At 43.0% G+C, this 20,550-nt stretch overlaps 1 protein-coding gene across 8 annotated transcripts in view; it reads right to left on the bottom strand.

Annotated features, from left to right (window-relative positions):
• Window positions 1–2,977: 2,977 nt before the first annotated feature.
• ERG (ETS transcription factor ERG) overlaps window positions 2,978–20,550 on the bottom strand; it is a 276,081-nt gene continuing 258,508 nt past the window's right edge. For 7 of the 8 annotated variants that reach the window (XM_061193910.1, XM_061193911.1, XM_061193909.1 and 4 more), the window contains 4 exons: window positions 14,433–14,501; window positions 13,685–13,741; window positions 12,966–13,013; window positions 2,978–5,819 (listed from right to left, as the gene is read on the bottom strand). In XM_061193910.1, the coding sequence (XP_061049893.1) occupies window positions 5,299–5,819; window positions 12,966–13,013; window positions 13,685–13,741; window positions 14,433–14,501 (695 nt within the window). In that variant the 3' untranslated portion in view covers window positions 2,978–5,298. The remainder of the gene's footprint in view (window positions 5,820–12,965; window positions 13,014–13,684; window positions 13,742–14,432; window positions 14,502–20,550) is intronic. The other variant, XM_061193914.1, reaches the window with a different exon arrangement.

Here is a 20,550-nt window from a genome sequence, read left to right as displayed (position 1 = left end):
AGTGAGGTATAAATGAGTAAGGTCAAGGGCAGAGGCCTGGAGTCTGTCCCCGGGACCTCTCTTCCAGATGGGTATTGATCTCTTAATCAGTACTCTTTGGCTGTGCTCAACCAGTTATGACCTTGCAAAATCTCAAAACTGTTTTATGAAGTCCTCTCAGAATGAAATCCTGGCTACCATTTGTGTATTATTTTCTTTAGGGAACATGCTATGTGTATCTATGAGTCATGAAAAACTCCTGTTTCTTTTTTTCATAAAGGTCTTACATTTAACATGCTTCCTGCGTAAGTCTGTAATTCAACATGTTCTGACACAAATGATAATCAAGTAATATTAGGGCTTGCCTTGACAAAATAATATCTTGTCAAAACTTTTTATGAGAAAATGAATGAAGCCATTTCACTTTATAAAATTAATTTAAAATAAAAGTTATAAGTTAGAAGAGTTTGCACAGTGATTTCTATATAGAATGAAGTTCGGCTGCTTTTTCAATAGAATCAAAAGAATATGTAAATACTATGAAAAAGTTAGCATGAGCCCTTACATTGTCAGCATAAAGGTTTTCAGATTGGTCATATTAAGACCAATAGACTTGTTCAAAGAAGTCCACATTGCCAGTGGGAGAGGCAGCCCTGGAGCCCAGGGCGTCAGTGCTGCTGAGTCGAGCCTGGCCTTTTGAGCAATGTGCATTAAAAAGTTTTGACTGGCCAAAGGATTTTAGAAAATGCTAGAAGACAGGTAGTATATCTATGGTGTTAAGCAGAATTCTAAGATGGTCTCTAAGATTCCCAACCCCTGGTGTACATGCCCTACAGAATCCTCTCTACTTGACTATGAGCAGGACCTGTGAACATGATGGCTTATCACTCCCATGATTAGGTTACATTCTATGGCAAAAGGAATCTTGCAGATATAACTAAGGCCCTTAATCAGCAGACTTTGAGTTAATAAAAAAGGAGATTCTCCTGGGTGGGCCTGACCTAGTCAGGTGAGCACTTAAAAGAAGTCAGAGAAATTTGAAATGAGAGAGGTTCTCCTGCTGGCCTTGAAGAAGCAACTTCCTTGTTGTTGAGAGGGCCACAGAGCAAGGACCTCAAGTGGCCTCCAAGACTTGAGAGTGGTCCCTGGTGATGGCCAGTAAGGAAATAGGACTTCAGTCCTACAACCACAAGGAACTAAATTCTGCCAACAACCAGTGAGCTTGGAAAAGGACCCCATCCTCAGAGAAAGTCACAGCCCTGGCTGATTCCTTGATTTCAGCCTGGAGAGACCCTGAACAGAAGACCCAGCTAAGTTGTGCCTGCACTCCTGACCCACAGAAACTGTAAGTTAATAGATGTGTGTCGTTTCAAACTGCTGAGCTTGCAGTAATTTGTTAGTCAGCAGTAGATAACGAACACACATGAAGGCGAGTTAACAGTAGGGAGGAGGGTTGGTCAGAGGGAGCGTAACTCAGGATGACACTTCCAGAGTAAACTGGCTTCCCTGATGGTTGATTTTCATGTGGCCACAGACAAAAATGTTATGGGATTGAGATTTCACGCTGAACATTCTACACATAGATACAGATTATCTTTTCCTCTGCTGCAGTGGTTCCCAAACTGCAACATGCTTTCAAATCACCTGTAAGGTGTGTTGGATCTGATGGCTGAGCCCCACCCTCCAGAGTTTCCAATTCAGCAGGTCTGGGGTGGGGCCTGAGAATTTGCATCTTTAACAAGTCCCCAGGTGAGGCTGCTGCTGGCCCTGGGACCCCACTTTGAGCACCACTGCTCTATGATAAATGAAGAGGTTCCAGTTATTTTTAATATTTGATTTCTATAGCCAACCTTTTCCCCATTTGACATGAAAACATTTCACCAAGATTTTTTTTTAAACCAAGGTTAAGATAAAAAGAAGGAATGGAATGTGATATACCTTCGAGCAGTCCAAAATCTTTTTCATTCTCCAAGTAGTCATCCAAGAACTTCTATTTGGGTGGCATGATGGAAGACCAATAAACATGATGCTCTTTTCTTTAACCATAGGTTACAGGTCAATCCGGGGGCTTGCGGGATCTCCATGTTTCCCCTATTTGCCATCACCGCCCCACATCCCAGGTGTCAGTGGTCCCTGCAGCATCTTGCATCCATGGCATGCCCCTCCAGACCCTTGTTCCCAGGTGGCAGGGGCTGCAGCAGCGAAGAGGTGCTTTGGAGGAGCAGAAAGTCCTCTACCTGCACCAGTCCTGACAAGTTGCTTCATCATGAACCCCTCTGACACATAGCAAGGACATCAAACTGGGAGCAAAAATGAAGTCTTGACTGAGATTTGGGAATCCGCAGAGATTCCACCATGTACAAATCCCAAAAGACTATTTAAAACAAGAAGAGGGCCCATCTCTTGCCAGCAGAAGGGAGATCCTGCAGGGATCTTGAGTGTACATCAGGGCAAACCGAGAGATGGGAAAAGCAGAGAGGAAAAGGTTCTTGATGTCACTATGAATACGAACTGGAGACTGCTTTGGAATTCGATTCTGCAGGAGCAGAGAGTGAACGTTATTTTAAGATATAATTGAATAATTATTTATTTGGGAGAACTCAGCATTATCACATTATCCAAAATAATCCCAGTTGCTCATGCTTGTCATAAAGTTTGCTAATAATCTGGATGGCAGGGGGAGGTGGGACCCTAACTGAAAACATCTGTTAAAATTGAAAATGAGAATTACGCCTTGTTTTTATTATTTTGTTCACGATACAATCCTGAAAGAGGGGAATTGAGTGATTATCCGAGTAAATGTCTATTTATATGCAGAATGGAGGTGTGCTTCAACTTTGCATTGCAAAATAAAAATGACTGATCTTTCCCATTAAAACAGTGTGGGTCACCCCAGCTGCCAGCTTTTATGCTTTTACTTATTTATGTCTTCCCTAAGGAGATACAGGCACTTTGCGGGCCCTTCCCAAGCTGCTGTAATTGATGGACAGTTGGACTTATTTTAATCCAAGTAATACCGAGTGTCTGCAGCTTTGGTAATCGGATCCTACCAGCTTTAGAGACCACTGCCAAAATATCCAGAGCACAGAGGTTTGGCAACGTCATTTAATCATCGCAAAAGGATTACAGAGTGCAAAACAAGCCCCCAAACAGCTAGGAGATGGGCCAATTCAGAAACTGACTCAGGCTAGGGAGCTGCTCAGGCTCGCCCCCTCTCACACGGCCTTGCATCCCAGCTCTCGAACTGCCTTCACCTTGGCCAAGGCTGGCATCCTTTGTGGCACGTAGGAGAGAAAAGATGTCAAGGGGAATTGACTTCGGATCAGAGAAATAAACAGTGTCTGATCATCTGTCAGGCTCAGGGTTGGTGAATCCCAAACCAGGGTACCCAGATTATCCTGGTGTGGGAAGGTCAAGGCCACAGTCTACCTGGTGAGAGCCTCTGATGGAGAAGCCAAATGGCAAATTTAGAAGCTGTCCCTTGTCTCGTTAAAGGGAGCCATTGCTGCTATCTGTGATGCTTTATTTATCAACAATAATACAGTTTACATGGAGAGCAATAGCTTGTTTGCCGTTCAATGGATGCTTTATAGCAGGAATTAAGGGTGATTCGTGACTAGGTGTGGATCTGGAATTTCTCAATTACAACCCCAGCTTTAGAGGCCTCTTTCCATTCTGGGTCTAAATCTGGAGGCTCCCAAATGAAAACCTTTGGTCCTTCTGCTCCAGACGGCTCCAGCTGGCAACAAGGCCCCGGAGAGGCCGCCACTGTTTGCGTGCCAAGCGTGCCATTTGCTTGGCTCTCCCTTGCACGAGCTCCTGGACAAAGGAGAATTCTAACACAAAACCCGCCCCTTGCAGCACAAGTTTCTAAAAGGCAACTTTAGTCACTAAAAAAGTGCAAATGCAGACTCCTGTGTAAATCTGATTTGCCATGCTAGGCCAAGCTTATTTTATTACATACATTCTGCATTCTAAGAACTAATAACTTCATATTGTAAACATTAAGCATACAGAGTTAAAGTTCAAGGCCACATTAGATCATTGATTGTCCCTTTTGTCGTGTATCTTTGGCTGGCCGAGATCAACTCGTAGTGTATAAATGCATAAGTTATATAATTATTATATAAAAAGGAAAAAAAAACCCATTGACTTGTCTACTTCATTCTGACAAACGCACAGCGTTCGCGACTCAAAAGGAAACCTGGAGCCCGCCTCGCCCCGATGCCTAGGTGATTTCGGATCGCGGTAGCCCAGAAGGCTAGCTCTTACCTGACCCTGTGGAGAGCAGGGCCCCTACCTAAGGATGAGGTCCTGAATGTTTCTTTTAAATATCAGACAATTCCAGTTACAATTTTTCTTTTGATAAACAAACAAAGAGAGAGATGCATGATTTTGTTTCTGAATTCTACTACTTGCCCTGCCTCCGTGACGCTGTGTCCTTGCTCGTAACACTGGATTTGGTACAACACTGACCCTAAGGAGCCTCAAGTCTCCATGACTCAATTCTCTGCAGAACCGACACCGTCCTAAGTCCAGTCTTTACTGCTCGAGAAGTTTCTTTCCCAGTCCTTGCCTCCTCTTCTGCTTCCTCCTCTCCCCCCTTGTCCGTCTACACCCACACGCTTGCCCTCCAGACACGTTCTCAGTCCCTCCCTTCGGCTCCGAGTTCCTGTCCTATCGTAAAGGAGTTGGAAGCTTTGGGTTGTCTTCACAGTTGGAGAGAGCTGACCGCTCTCCATCAAATGGAATGAATCTGATTTCGCCCAAAACTGCAAGTGCTGATGAGTTCCCTATCAATGTCTATTGATGGGCCACAGTCTCTTTTCTTTTCTTCTTTTTCTGTGTTGATATGTTTCTCTTTTTAAATACAGGTAGTTTTTTTTTCCTTCAAATGACATTAGAAATGGCATGTTAGGTCCAGACTGTGTTATCTCTATTGCTTGAGTTTAATCCCAGTTTAATGCATGAGCAGGATCCCAAAGGCTACTCTAAGGTTTACACACTTCTTCAGAACATTTTCTTTGGCACTTCGTCCTTATGACTTCATGCTTCTACTTACAATGCCTTTTACAAGGTTGGTCCACAGATGATCTGTCCACGTACATTACATTTGTAGCATCCTCTTTATCTCTGTAGTAATATTTTAGTAATTCCCTCCCACTGAGAGTCTCTGGATCTCTTCCCCGGCTTCCTCCCCCTCAGCCCCAGTCAAGCTTTTTCATTCCTCTTGAGGCACTTCTGATTCATGGTCTCCGATAGAGCTTGTGGCAATTGGTTGGCGGTTGCATGTCGCTGGGAAAGGCCTCTCTCGGGTCTTTAGTAGTAAGTGCCCAGATGCGAAGGCATATGGCTGGCTGGGAGCCTAGTGTTAGGGTAGATCCCTCCTGTTGGTGAATTCCAGTATGGGTTTGGGGCAGCAAAAAAACTGGACGATGTCACGGGGAGGGCTGGAGGGTGGGGGGCCACAAAGTTCATCTTCTGCGGGTGGGTGTGATAGGAGCCCATGTAAGGGAGGTCCGAGGGGTACTTGTACAGGGAGGACTCTGGAGGGTGGGGCTGCAGGGCCTGGGCGATCCCGTGGAAGTCAAACTTGTAGGCGTAGCGCTTCCCGTGGACTTTGGTCATGATGTTTTTATCATAGTAGTAACGGAGGGCCCGGCTGAGTTTATCATAGTTCATATTGGGTTTGCTTTTCCGTTCTCCCCAGCGCCGGGCCACCTCATCCGGATCTGTCATCTTGAACTCCCCATTGGTGCCTTCCCAGGTGATGCAGTTGGAGTTCGAGCTGTCTGACAGGAGCTCCAGGAGAAACTGCCACAGCTGGATCTGCCCGCTCCCTGATGAAGTGGGAACAGAGAAGAAAACCCCAGTGAGAACAGGATCTGAGCTAAAGGGGTTCTTTCTTCAACGATAGAAGAGGGGGCTGTGGGGTCCCACCCAGAGTTCCTTTACCAGGCTGGGCGCCCATCCCTCAGCAGCTGGGGTATTGGCTACTCTTGTCCCCCAGCTCCCCCTGCTTGTCTCCAGAGAACTGCCCTTGGCCGAAGAGGAGCTGCTTCATCCACCCCCAGGTAGCCCACAGCCTGATGGACTGACACAGGGTACCAGAGGCCGGCCCCCTTGCCTCGAAGAGGGACCAGTTCTGTGACGCTGGTCATGCCCCGGGCTCCGCATGGGATCAGACTAAAGCAGGGTTCCAGCTAAGGCCACAAGCTTCCTTCACTTTCCCCTGTCCGATCCTGCGTCCTCACTCCCTCTCTCCTGAGAAATACCCTTAATTAATCACTTGCACAAGTATCCTTAGCCCAAGCTCTGTGTCTAAGGAACCTGCCCTAAGATGATGATCCTTGGTGACTACCAGGCTGATCTACAGATCCAAGTCCTTCCTGGAATGCAAAGAGTTCCTACAGGTCAGAGTTCAAGTTTGTTCCATCCATTTCTGACTTCCTTAGAAGAACAGCCAAGTCAACTTTGTGTTTTGGGGGTGGAAGGGCTTACTTTTCCTCTTTTGTGAGGCAGAAAGTGCTGTTATGTGGCTGGCAATAATGACTTAATACCATTTATATTGGCTAGGTCAAGTAAAATAATAAAAGTCAGATTTAGGAAATGAACTTCAAAAAGTTTATGGAAAAAAATCGAGAATGGAAGTAAACACCGTTATTTCTAACATAACATTTGGCTGGCATGCAGAAAGCCATTCTGTCAAAACTTTTCCTAGAACAGAATTAACCCACTCAAAATGAGGAAGTTTAGAAAAAAGTTGGCTCTGTTTCAAACCAGATCACCCATTTCCAGTATTTAGGCAAATGCATCTTAACGGAAATCCATGTGTTGTCCCTGCGTTGCAATGCCAATTGTGTTAAGCAGTTTCCAAAAGAAAAAACTGTAACAATGAGCGATTGCAAGCCCTCTTGGGGCTTCCAACAGAGTCAATGGGACCTCATTTGACTGGGTGGACACAGAACTCTCTTGATCCCACTGGAGACCTATAGATGTGGCTTTTAGGTTTTATTAAATTCAGAGAAAAGTCCAGGCACACCATTCTAGACTCTATGCTACAATACTTTAAGATGATTGATGGCTTCCTAAAAGAGAGAAACATGCAAATATCAACAGTCATACCAGGAGTACCAGAAGAAGTACCAGGAGAGGTGAAGTACCAGGAGTATCTGGTCCTGAGTACCAGGAGAAGCTAAGATGCTTTAAGCAGATTTTAGAAGCTTTGAAAATGGATACATGAGGCAGGCCTTTCCTCCCAAACTCCCAAGCACTGCCTTGGGCTTATTACCAAAAAGATTATCTTGTATTATACTATCAGTAAGTATCAGTAGATATGATAAAATCATTAAAGGAACTGTTGACTATTCAGGGCATTGAGGAAATGTAAAACTCAATTATAAATGTGTTTTCTCTAAATCCTCCCCACTAGCTCCCTATATAAATTGTCCAACTCATAAATCTTTGTTTCCATGTTGGCTACATGGAAATGGATATGTTTGTGAATTTATCCATACAATAGCATCATGAGAAAGGTCAGCCTTTTCTGAATTTGTTCTGGAAAATTAGCATTTTCAGTCTAGCAACACATTTGAAATGTATTAACAGCTTGTAGTTCATCGCAATGGAAGCCTTTGCTTTTTCGGGACCACATATTCAAACTGTTCTCAATCAAGTTTTCTTGCCCCCAACATTTCATTAATATGCATTTAAAAAATACAAAGAATAGTTTGAGAAAACCATATGGTTTCAGTATATATATTGTAACCAAAGGATTACTACTTGAAAAAAAATTCCATATATGACCTGGGAATAAGGAAAAACATAGATTTTTGATTTAACAGTGTAACATGTTTCAATATAAACACATAGAGTTGTTTGAAAATAAATATTCACTGTCAACCTCCTCCCATACAGAGAACAATCCCACAGATTTTGTATAAATATACAGATCTTCCTAAACAGTCAAACTTATACTTGGTATCTATTCAAGCCTTGGCATTGCCTCTTGGGAATCTGTCCCTCACCCACTTCCTTTATAAACATGTATAGGAGAGAACCAGTGTACAAAAGTGTTTTCCCATCTCTCCTGTTTCTGAAGAACTAGTAAGTCAGGGAACTAAATTCATGGCTAGAAATTCAAAGTTCAAAGAATGGATGAGGAATTTCTCCCTAGACGATTCTACCCATCAGCCCTTGTACACAGGGTTCAGGCCTCTGAGCATTTCAAGAGTCTATGGGAATAAGACACCTGTAAACAAAACTCATCAGCTTCTGAACCTGAGAACAAAACCATAAATGCAAATCAATTAATGTTTAAGTAGATGTTATAAAATGTAACATTATGTCAAGCTCGTTACTTGTTAAATTTAATATGACAAAATCCACAGCGTTCACGGTCTACAGCAGATTTTCTCGCTGTTCGAGAATCCTCAAGGGGGCACAATGTTTGCTGAGAATTTATAGTCAGTGGTAAATTAAATGAGTTACTCGTGGCCACGAATTTCGAAAGCAATTTACTAAATTCATTCACTGTCGAAACAATAACACTTACTGTGCACTGAAGGTGCATTTTAGAATATAGAATAGGGATTCCAGAACACGAATGCCTAAGATTTGGAAGCCTGAGTGGCTTGGGTATTCCACTGGCCAAACCAATAAGTAAAAGGAGAAGCTCTTATAAGACCGGACCTTCCACCCAAATAGACTCACCACCTGCACCTCAAGAATTACCTTCTTTGGAAAAACTCTTCATATCTATTTTCTCTCTCTATCCTGATAACCTCCTTTGGAACATCCGTAAGGAGTAGCTACTTTTGCCCTAGTTTTGTCCAAGGTAATTAACTAAAAAGGCAGGCCGGGGAGGAGGGGGGGGACCCAAAGATGTCGGCTGCCCACCTACAGGAGAGTCCAGTGGGGTGAAGGGGCGTGGGGCGTGGCTTCAAAGAAGACAGAAGGCAATCCTTTAATTCTGGGGAGGAAAGTGGTCTCCGAATGCAATTAAAAAAAAGAAGAGAAACATACTAGTGAAGAGGTACAGACCGAGCAAAAAAGGGCAAAACATCTAAACGGTTTATAAACCACAGAGAAAAGCACAGCTGGGAGTGACTCAGCAGCTGTGGGTCAAGTAGGAGGGGTGTCCCCAAGCAGGGCACTCAGCAGCCAGCTGATGGAGGAACAGAGCAGTAAATAAAGCAGAGAGGGTCTTTAAAGCAGCAAGCACCACGGTGGCAATCACTTGGGCTACTTTCTACAGTAGCTGGAGGTGCTGCAGAAAACCCCATGTGCACAGCCTGGACCCCCCAGCGCATCAGGATCAAGGCAGCAGGCATGTGTCTCAGACGGAAGGCTTTGTCTGTGGCTCAGACAGGACTTGTTGGGGGGTGGGAGGGGCAGGGCAGTATGGTGGCCGGAAGCACCCCTTTGGAGTTGGCACTGTCGCAGCTGAATCCTGGCTCTGCCACTCATGGGACGTGGGGCAGCTCACCCGGCTCTCCGTGCCTCAGCATCCTCGTCTGCAAAATGCGGGTGATGGTAATACTATAAAGATGGTAGTACTATCTTGTAGGATCACTATGAGGATGAATTCGGTACGTGAGTGCTCTTATCATGATTTGTTTGAGCTGGAAAGCAGGGTTTAAAGAAAGGTACATCCCTTGCCTAGAGCCAGGAGATGCCAAAGGAAGACAACCACCTTCCCCCAAAAAACCCCATGCTGGCCGGCCAAAAGCTGGGAATGGTGGTATTCTCAGGGCTGGCCAGCATCATTGAACGCTGACTGGTACCAGGCATCATTCTGAACATTTTCCATGTGTTTATTTAATCCCCCTCCCCCCAGAATCATGTGATAGCCCATTGTAGGGATGAGGAATTAGAGCCCAAAGAGGTAGAGTGACTTATCTTGCCCAAGGTCAGCAAGGGTTGGAACCCAGATTCTAGGCCTTGGTGCTGAATCACTGTACAACAACACTGCTTTTGGGCCTCGTTTCTGCACACACCTCTGCGGTCTCCTCCCGTCTTTCCCTGGGCCTGGAGCTCGGTGGGTTCCCAGTAGAAGACTGGCCACTCCCACCTCCTCACCAATGGCAAAACATCCCTAAAACTGGTCTCTGGTTCTGCATGAAGCAGGTTACACTTTCATGCCCATCATTAAAGACTATCCAGTGAGCACCGAGGCAGCTACTGAACTCTTGCTCCCAAGAAAGCTCTTTCACGGAAAGGCAATTTCTGTTCATCACAGAAGCCACACTAAATGGTCAACCATTCTGACGGGATATAAAGGGGCTATGTCGCTAACATCTGATCCAGGACATAATAATGCAGGGACACACTCTTCTCAGCAGAAGAAATACGGTCCAAAGTGCACCGCAAATGCATATTTTGGATGGAGATGTTGCGATGCTGTTATCATCTTGTGCATTCATACTATATGATGTCATCTTTCCATTTAAAATGGTTTAAAAAACGTCTGTATTGTGAAAAGAGGAGAGGCAGCAGTTTAAAGTGGTGAAGGATTTATTTATCAGAGACTGGGGAACTAGAATCAAACAGGAGGAAGCATTCTCATTAATAGAATGATAAGACATTCTGGTTTTAGCGGGAAAGGCCACATGAAAGTAACTGACACACAGCCTAAGGATAGATGGAGAGAAGGCCTAATTCATTATAAACTAAGTAAAAGAAATCTTTATCTTTGAGTCAAAAGTTGGATGTTGCCACTTTCCCCGGGCCCAGTGGGCACAGCCTCAGTGGGATAAAGTGCAGTCTTTGCTTGCAATGCCGGTGCTGCTGAACTCTTAGGTACCAAGACATTTTCCCAGGCCAGTGATGGGTCTGCAGTCTCCTCCTTGCTCAGTCCCAGGTCCCTCTACCCGCTGTGGGCAACCCCAGGCTGCTGGGCACAGCATGAATAGACACTAAGCCCTCTGCTTAGGGGCCGGCAACTCTCTTTGGCCCCAAGCCACCAACCAAGCCACACCTTTGAGCTGCTACAACATGGGCACAGACTTACATTTCACTTAACCAATTTGTGTGGGTGAAAAGGTCGGTTTGGTTTTGTTTGGTGCAGCTTGACATGTTCCTCCTCTTCATCCCTGACCTCAGCCTCATCCCAAGCATTGAAACAGTTGTTAAACTGAACGGAAATCCTTTCTTTCTATTCTCTTGGTCCTCATTCTCCAAGACCTCCCTCTTCCAGGCTCACTCAGTGGCACTGGAGAGCCAGAAAATGTCAATAAAAGCAGATTTTGGAGACAGAGAGTCAGGGTTCAAACCTGGCCTCCCTTCTTATGGGCTGTGTGACCCAGGAGAAGTTACCTAATTTGTCTGGACCTCTGATTCCTTTTCCGTAGGATGAAGATAATGACCTCCCAGGGCTGTTCTGAGACAGGCATTTGCCCAGGCATGATATGGGGGAGGGGTGGGGGGAAAGCTATTGAATTGTTATTTCACATTATTGTATTAACTTTCCCAGCATGTTCCAGCTTCCGTCCTGTTCCCCTTTCTAATCTATCCTGAACATTGCTGCCAGATCAGTCTTCCTGAAGCCTGACTAATAATAATCATCTCAAAACATAGTAATCGTTTTTATGTGAATGGTTATAAAGGCAGTTGCAAATAGAAAGCTGAGCATAGGCAGGAGGACGGACCAAGACCCAGGAGACGTGGCCACCAGGTGGATGCTGGGGTGAACCTGTGTCCATTTCTCCACCAGAATGTAAGCTCCTTGAGGGTCAAGGATGGTATCTTGTTAGTCCTTGCATTCATTTATTCAACCAATAATTATTTACCACCTGGTCTAGGCCCAAGGGGTAGAGCAATAAACAAAACAGACCTTTCTCACTTCTAAGCTGCTTAAAAAATATTTGCTGAATTAGTTAACATTAATCAAAATTTAATGTCAAAGACGTGGATGCCAAATAATGATGATATTTTATGTTTTCAAAAGTATAGATTCCCTGTGGGGATGTACACTGATTGAACCTAAATTTTCCCATTTTTCTAACCCCATTTTGGCCTCAATGTTTAGGAAATATACATTCCAGCTTGTATTTGCAATACGCCTATGACATCTTGGCATCTGAATTTGCTGTTGAGAATATGCAGCATATGCTGTGAATTTCTGAAGTGGATGCCAGCACAGCTGGTTCTGATCTGAATACAAACAAATCAAACAATTTGGTTGGCACTGAAGCGTGATGACAGGTGACAATCCTTGGCAAGGGACAGGTTACAAATGGGCCAATTAAGAATCTGCACTTTCTCCTGGCATCTGAGTTCAGAAATAGACCATTCATTGAAGATGATCCTAAATTTGAAGTCTTGTGGTTGTCATTATGGTTCTTTTTTTTTTAAGATATTATTTTATCTGCTAGTGTCATGGGTTGAATTGTGGCCCTCCCCCCCAAATTCATATGTTGGATTTGCCCAGTACCTCAGAATGTGACGCTATTTGGAAATAGGATCTTTAGAGAAGTAATCAAGTTAAAGTAATATCATTTGAGTGGGCTCTAATCCAATATGACTGGTATCCTTAGAAAAAGGGAAATTTGGACACAAAGACACATATAGAGGTAAAGAGATACAGGCAGAAGATGGCCATCCATAAGCCAAGGAGAGAGGTCTGGAATAGATCCTTCTTTCATGGCCCACAGAGGGAAATAACCCTGACCACTTGATTTTGGACTTCTGTCCTCTAGAACTAGGAGACAATAAATGTCGATGTCTAAACCCCCAGTCTGTGGTACCTTGTTAGAACAGCCCTAGGAAACGGATACAGTTTGGATTAGGTAATGATGCTCTTTGCTGAAGCTAAATCTTAATTTATAACCCGACCCATTTTTTTCCACTTAGGCAAATAGTCCAGTGAGACCTACAACTTCAATTTGTTCAGTGGAAGGCATTTCTTGTCTACACAAGTTCAGTTTCAAAATAGCTACAGCCCAAAAGATAACTTTGTAAGAGCAAAATCATCAGCAGTATCTCACCTGGATTTGCAAGGCGGCTACTTGTGGGTCCAAGAATCTGATAAGGATCTATAGCAAAAAGAAAAGAAGTCAGATCCCAAAGGCATAGTTGTGAGCAGGTAGGATGTAGCTCCAGGAATAATGCTGACCCACTGCTGTTTCCAGATTTCAGAGTTGAAAATGTCCCCCAAGCCAAAGTCCCCCAGCACCACTTCCTGTATTAGAAAAGATGTCACATGGATCTGAGTGATGCTTCTTAGTAAAGGTCTCCTAGCTCGTAGCTGAGCTCAGATTTGGCCCAGGGTTCCCAACACCTAGCCCAGCGCCCTCTCCATCCCAGGATTTAAACAGGGCAGATGTATTCTGCCCAGGGCCGTGTGGGCCGTGCTGCTCAGCACACTGGCAGCGGCACCCTTCCACTGTGTTTCCGCACTGGACTTGGCACACACGCTGATGTAGCTGTATGTGACCTGGAAGGTGAAAATCAAAGAATTGCTAGGCCGCAAAGAAGCTGCCTGTGTGCACGCAGCATGTTTTTTTCCATATTTATTGCATGGGTTTTGGAAATGTTTTAGCAAAATCTCAAGGCATTCCCAGTTGAGTAGACTGATAATTTAGTCCCTGTTTTACATATGGAGCAGTCCTAAAGAAGACAAAGGAACATTAGTTTAACTTAGAAAGTGACACATTTTAGAAAGATTTCTTCTTTTATGGCCACCAAGATGCTCTGTGAAACATACCTAGCTGAGGACGCTGGTCTTCAGTTTTGGGCACTGTGGAAGGAGATGGCTGAGCAGCTGAAAATCCAAAAAACAAAGAGACAATTAGTTATAACTTGTATTTGGCTACTAGACTTTGACGCTGTTGTATCATCATTCCATCATTTACCTTAGTTATTAACATAATAGCCTTACTCTTATAATAAGAAACATGGTAAGAAAAAAATTTCCTTTCTAATGAAACCAAATGTAAATGTGGTAGCAAAACGAGGGCACTTTAACTTATTTTAAAAATTTATTTTTACCCCACTTTTTGCAAAACTAAAAAAAAATTGAGATGGTTTACAAAACAGATTAAAATGAATCAACTCTAAAATAAAAAGATAAAGGGAAACCACCAGGAAAATATAAAGTACGGAATACTTTAAACATGGCCAAGATTAGGAAATCACCCAGTATTTAATCTGTACTCAAGCATCCTATGAGACATGCATTTGTCCAGAAATGCATTACATCATTCATTACATCATTCATTTCTTTTTGTTATAGAGATATATTACATCATTCATTTCTTTTTGTTATAGAAATAGGTATAATGCCAATAGAGAAAGAATCATTGCATTTAAAGATCAGTTGCGCTTTGTTGCCAAAGGGACAAATGTATGTTGAAAAAGCACAGTTTGGCTACAGAAATTATCATTTACTGCATCAAGAGTTATCCACTGCCTTGTGATGTGAGGATTCAAGGCAGTGGGAACCAACACTGTACCTTTCGACTGGGGGGTGGGGTGGCCGTGACTGGTCCAGGCTGATCTCCTGGGTGGTTCGTAAGGTAAATCTGTAAAGATAAATAAATTGACTAAAAGATCACTAACGTAACTTGATAACAGCTATTTTGTGTGCTTTTTTTGGTTTTGTGTTTATTAGAATAAATATTGTGCAAGAAAACCCAGTTATCCAAAGTAATATTCAACCTGGATTCCACGAAATTTGGGTTTTATCTACAAATGATAACTTTGTATCTTTTACTGATCTAACAGTTTCACCCATTAATCTGAAAAGTCCCATGGACAGATTCTCTAGGAGCTGGCTGACTCTTCTAAGGTAATTTCCTGCAATCGTAGGTCAAGACCATATCAAAAGTTTCTTACAATCTAATTTGTCCTGCTTCCAGCTGGAATTGACATAAGTCCATCACCCCTTTATCATCTTCATGACCTGTCTGAAACACAGCCTACAACGTTGATGAATCAACCGATTCCTACTTGAGGTCTGACACTAAATCCACCAAATGACATTCACGTTCCTTCCTTTTCTTCTTCCTTGGAAACGAGCACTGCCTTCTCTTATTTGCCAGCTGCCTCTCTCAGCCACCCCTCATTTTCCCTCATCCACTTATATTAAATCAGTCTTAAGGGTCTAGTTATTTTTCTTTTTTTTTTAAATTAATTTTTATTGGAGTATGGTTGCTTTACAATGTTGTGTTAGACTCCACTGCACAACAGAATCATCCATACACATACAGATATCCCCTCCCTTTTGGACTTCCCTCCCATTTAGGTGGGTCTAGTTATTTTTCTATGCAAATGTCTACTCTTTCTCCTTCTCTAAATGAATTTAGAATTTCTCTAAAATGAATTGTAAGACTGAAATAGTACTGCCCCCGCAAAACATCAGCAATGACCGTAGAGCTGAAGTATATGCCAATGATTTCTTTTTGTATTTATAATGTATTGCTACTTGTCCCATAAAACTTCATCACACTTTGCATATGCAAATTTAATAATTATACTTCTGCATCCTCAGTGCAAGTTCTGTTAATGACTATGACTCTAAGTCGTTTCAAGTTTCCTTTAAAAATATATTCCAGAAACGTTATTATGCATGTTCTTACTAACTGTGCCTACATAAAGCTGGGGAGTGGGGTGGCCAGCTACATGCAATTTTATTACAGAACCATTTCAAAACTACGACTTCTTGGATTGACGGGTCTCGGTCCAATGCCATGTGTCATTCTGGGCCAGCTGAAAGCCATAGACAGGTACTTCAGCAGGTGTTCTGCTGCCAGTCACCTGGAGATGACTATAAAATCTCACTTGGAGAGATTTTAAACTTTGTTTAAAATTGGCAGTTTGGTGGGTCAATCTGTGTTGCAGAAGACATGTCTCTTCCTAGTTTCATATCCCAGAGAGAATAGCAATGAAATGCAACGTGAAATCCAACGCAGAATTGCCTTAATTTATTTGGTCTGTTTGGCTACAAGCATCTCGACTAGTGTGGTCTGTGAAATCCTACCCTCCAGAGCTTTGGTTGAGTTCGATAATTTTTCTTTTGAAATTCTTCTATTGCTCACCACTCCCTCTCCACTGGCATTTCTGTATTTTTGGACTGTAAGCATTTCCCACCCAGTTCCTCAGATTCTCACTTTTCTGGTGTTGAGGTTACACATGGGAATTAAATCTGCAGTCGCTATCAATTTACAACTAAATTTCAACTTAAGTCGCTGGGAGCACTTGCACATAGATTCTCATCTAGTTGCATTTTGTCTAGAAAATGGTTAGGCAGAGTTTCAATTTGAGAATTGTCTCAGAAAGAAAAATCTACTAGCAGGGCAACTGTAACAGCATCTCCCCTACTTTAGGAGCAGACAGCCGTATCAACGTGGGGCTTCGGTCTACCAAGTGAAAAAGCAAGAGAATCCAGAAATATGTTCTAGGTCCTTGTTTCTCCGCAGACCAGCAATATCGGCAATGTCTGGGAGCTCGTTAGAAATGCAGAACCTCACTCTAGATCTACTGAATCAGAATCTGCATTTTACCAGATTCTGGTAAAAAAAAAAAAAAATAGAGCTACCATATGATCCTGCAATCACACTGCTAGGCATATATCTGAAGAAAAACATAATTAGAAAAGATACAGGTACCCCACTGTTCATTGCAGCACTGTTTACAATAGGCAAGACATGGAAGCAACCTAAATGTCCATCAACAGAGGAATGGATAAAGAAGATGTGGTACATGTACACAATGGAATATTACTCAGACATAAAAAAGAATGAAATAATGCCATTTGCAGCAACATGGCTGGACCTAGAGATGATCATACTAAGCGAAGTAAGCCAGACAAGAGAAAGACAAATATCATATGATATCGCTTATATGTGGGATCTAAAAAAAATGATACAAATGAGCTTATATACAAAACAGAAAACAAAAAAAAAGATACAAATGAGCTTATATATAAAACAGACACAGAAAACAAACTTATGGTTACTAAAGGGGGGGAGGGATAAATCAGGAGTTTGGGATTAACATATACTCACTACTATAAATAAAATAGATACCAACAAGGACCTACTGTATAGCACGGGGAACTATACTCAATATTTTGTAATAACCTATAAGAGAAAAGAATCTGAAAAAGAAAATATATATATACATATATATATACACAATTTTATATGTATATATAAAACTGAATCATTTTGCTGTACATCTGAAACTAACATGATATTGTAAATCAACTATACTTCAATTAAAAAAAAGAATCTGGGGGCTTCCCTGGTGGCACAGCGGTTGAGAATCTGCCTGCCAATGCAGGGGATGCGGGTTCGAGCCCTGGTCTGGGAAGATCCCACATGCCGCGGAGCGACTGGGCCCGTGAGCCACAATTACTGAGCCTGCGCGTCTGGAGCCTGTGCTCCGCAACAAGAGAGGCCGCGATAGTGAGAGGCCCGCGCACCGCGATGAAGAGTGGCCCCCGCTTGCCGCAACTAGAGAAAGCCCTCGCACAGAAACGAAGACCCAACACAGCCATAAATAAATAAATTAATTAATTAATTAAAAAAAAAAAAAAAGAATCTGTATTTTAACAAGGTCCCATTTGACTTGGGTGTACACTGAAGTTTGAGAAAGCCTGTTCTAGACAATTTCCATTATTCTTTTCTAAAAATCTGTGTTCCTACAGATAAGGATTTCAGAAATGCTATCTGAGTGTGTTAATACAAATAAATGTGTGGAAAGAGTTCTAGATTGAATGCTTTTACCTGAAATATGAGAAATGGAATTAATAGCAAGTGTCAGTAGTTAGTCTGTTACTACTTTAAACATAAAGACATTGCCCATGAAATGTGACTGGAAGAAATTAAACACCAAACTACTAATAGGAAAATATTTTGAAACTCTTAATTCATAAAGTCCTTCTTAGAGTGTGTAACCTCATCAAAATATTGAGTATTGTGTGTCTCATCCTCCCTTGAAAATCAGTCAGGACCTAAACAACTCCAAGTCTGATATTTTGCCAAGAACTGGAGATGTTTATATGAACAATGATTAATGTGTTCATGAACATATTGCCATGGAAGATAAGTGGGCTTTTGTTTTTGTTCATGAAATTCTGCTCCAGTGTTCTCTTATCAGCTACCGATCACATGCCATGGGCACCAAGCCCCACCCCCTCCTGTGGGATGTGACATTGGGGAATGTTGAACTAAGGCTTGCTGAGATGGGTGACAATCATCTCAGTGACCCTGTCAGCAGCTACAACACCTCAAAGCAGAGCCAGCTTTGAGCAGTTCTGCTTTTTGGCTCCTTGAAAAATTATTACTCTGTGTACATTTGCTATTTGCCCCTTATGGAGAGTAGATCATAAGACTTCTAGTAAGAACACAGTTTACATTTCATTTTTGGTGGTCATTTCAATCCACTCTCCATTTCTCTTCAACTTTAATCTTCAAGGTCATTAACTCATACACTTGGCAGAAGGTCCTGTGTCAGGGAAGGCTGTTTTCTGGCATGGGTTCTGCTATTTTTTTTCTGTAACAGACTGTGTTTTAAAACTGAACTTTATAAAAGCCATTTCATAGGCAGCTGAGGGTTACCAAAGAAGTATGCTATATGCCATGATCTAGACCAAAAACCATGAAAACTACAAATAGGGAGTTTGACTGGTGTTGGCTCCCTCCACCCCAGCACCTTTGTTTATTTTCTGGGAGTCAAGATCAGTTCCTGATTCTGAATGAGACTCCTTCCCCCCAACTACTCCCTTCCCTAGACATCAATGATGTAAGCAAGCATCGTTGCTGCCCTTCCTGCAAGATTAAGTTCACCAAATTTTACACTCTCCTTTCATCAAGATTACTGAAGAACAGCTCACTAGCCCTCTTGACATCCACCCACCACTTTATTTTTTTAAAGGGCCAGAATTTGGATCATGGGAGAGCTTATCCTCATTCTGGGGATCCATGCCACATTTTCAAAGTAACTCTGGAGGTCCCTGGTTGCACTGGATGTGAAAGGTTGAATTTTGCCAGCTCTCAATGAACTTAGATGCTAATGGCAAAGACAAAGACCGAGAGCTATTGACCTAAACCAATCTATAAACCCCTATTTAATGCAAGGAATTTTCAGGGTCAAGCCTACTAACATGATTAAATCACTCTCTCTTGTTTTCCTCTAGCTCTCCCTACAGTCTTCTAAACTCCTCTGTCAAAGACATGGAGATCTGGGGGCATTTTGCCTTCCCTTTTCAACTAGGTGTACAGATGTACAGATCTGTGGTTAGAGTACAGTTAGGGCAAAGCCAAGAATGCATTTTCAGCCATTTGCTGTGATACAGGCTTTACTTAACTGAGGAGACAGTGCATTGGCTGTGTCATCTTGCTATGACTAGAGATGCTGAATGGCACTGAGCTGCAAACTCCAAAGGAGGAATCATTTCAGATTCCGAGAAACCCTTGAGGAGCACCAGCTGAAAAGGGAAAGTCAAGACTGCACTTGCAGACCCAAGTCTCCAGTCTCCTTCGATAAAATCCTAGATGCGTATCATGGTGCGTGGATTACCATGGTGATGGAGGAGGAGAAGGTGGGGTTACAGATCGTCCTGGGCACACACCAGAGCTTTCACATACACTGCTCCTAGGATGTCAGGCAGAGTTCACATCATGAGGTCAAAAACCAGCTTGCAAGTTTCTCTGAGTCAGACCTGTCTCTGTTTATGCCACTTGAGGCCTCAAGGGGCCATGGCCATGTGTTCACGGTCAAAAAGCATGTGTTCAGCAAAGAATGAGGGTGTTTACAGGGGAGATGGGGAAAGGGCTTCTGGTCATAACTGACTACCCAAGAAACACATGCGACACCATGAAATTCAATCGTAAAAAAAGAACGTAAACGGATCTGCCTATGTGCTAGCACTTTCTAAGAGGAGAGGAGAGACTCATCTAAATGCTAATTCAACAAAGGGATCATGAAAGAGGGTGCATTTTGAATCAGGAAAATTTGGATAAAATTAATAGGAACAAGCACAGGCAGAGAGGGGATGAGGCATGAACAAAAGAGTATATTGTCCGTCATGTGTTATCCTGTAAGGTCACTGAACAGTCCCGGACAATTGTGGGGGGGGGGCACTGAAACGACAGGGCAGGCAGTAAGGGGATTCTGGAATAAATGATCTTTTTGGGAAGATGGGCCATGACAAGAAGAAAAGGTAGACAGGGGTGGTTACTTGAGGAGGAAGGAAAGGAAGGAAGTGGGGAGGGAACACTGGGAAGTTGGACTCAGCAGGATGACACAGGTGGGAGGAAGGAGTCCTCTGTCTCCGTGGATGTGGGATTAGAGAAATGGATGGACACCAAGAGTGTCCATAAGCAAACCAAGAGTGCAGGGGAATAGGAACTCGGGTCTCTGTCCCCAAGGACCCAAGGACCTCTCCCAAGGAAAGTCAGCAACCAGCTCTTCTGAAAGCAGTCAGATACCCACCAACCAAAGGGACACAGCCAGATTCCCAGTGACCCCCTCCCCCCATGATCTGCAACACCCATCCCCCCTGACCCATCACAAACTTCTCCAACTGCACCGTTATAAGCTTTCACACTCACAAGACCATTCCTG

Source organism: Eubalaena glacialis, chromosome 6 (assembly GCF_028564815.1).
Source record: "Eubalaena glacialis isolate mEubGla1 chromosome 6, mEubGla1.1.hap2.+ XY, whole genome shotgun sequence".
Classification (NCBI taxonomy): domain Eukaryota; kingdom Metazoa; phylum Chordata; class Mammalia; order Artiodactyla; family Balaenidae; genus Eubalaena; species Eubalaena glacialis.
The sequence above is the reverse complement of the archived record's forward strand: the minus strand, read 5'-3'. Positions and strand labels throughout refer to the sequence as shown.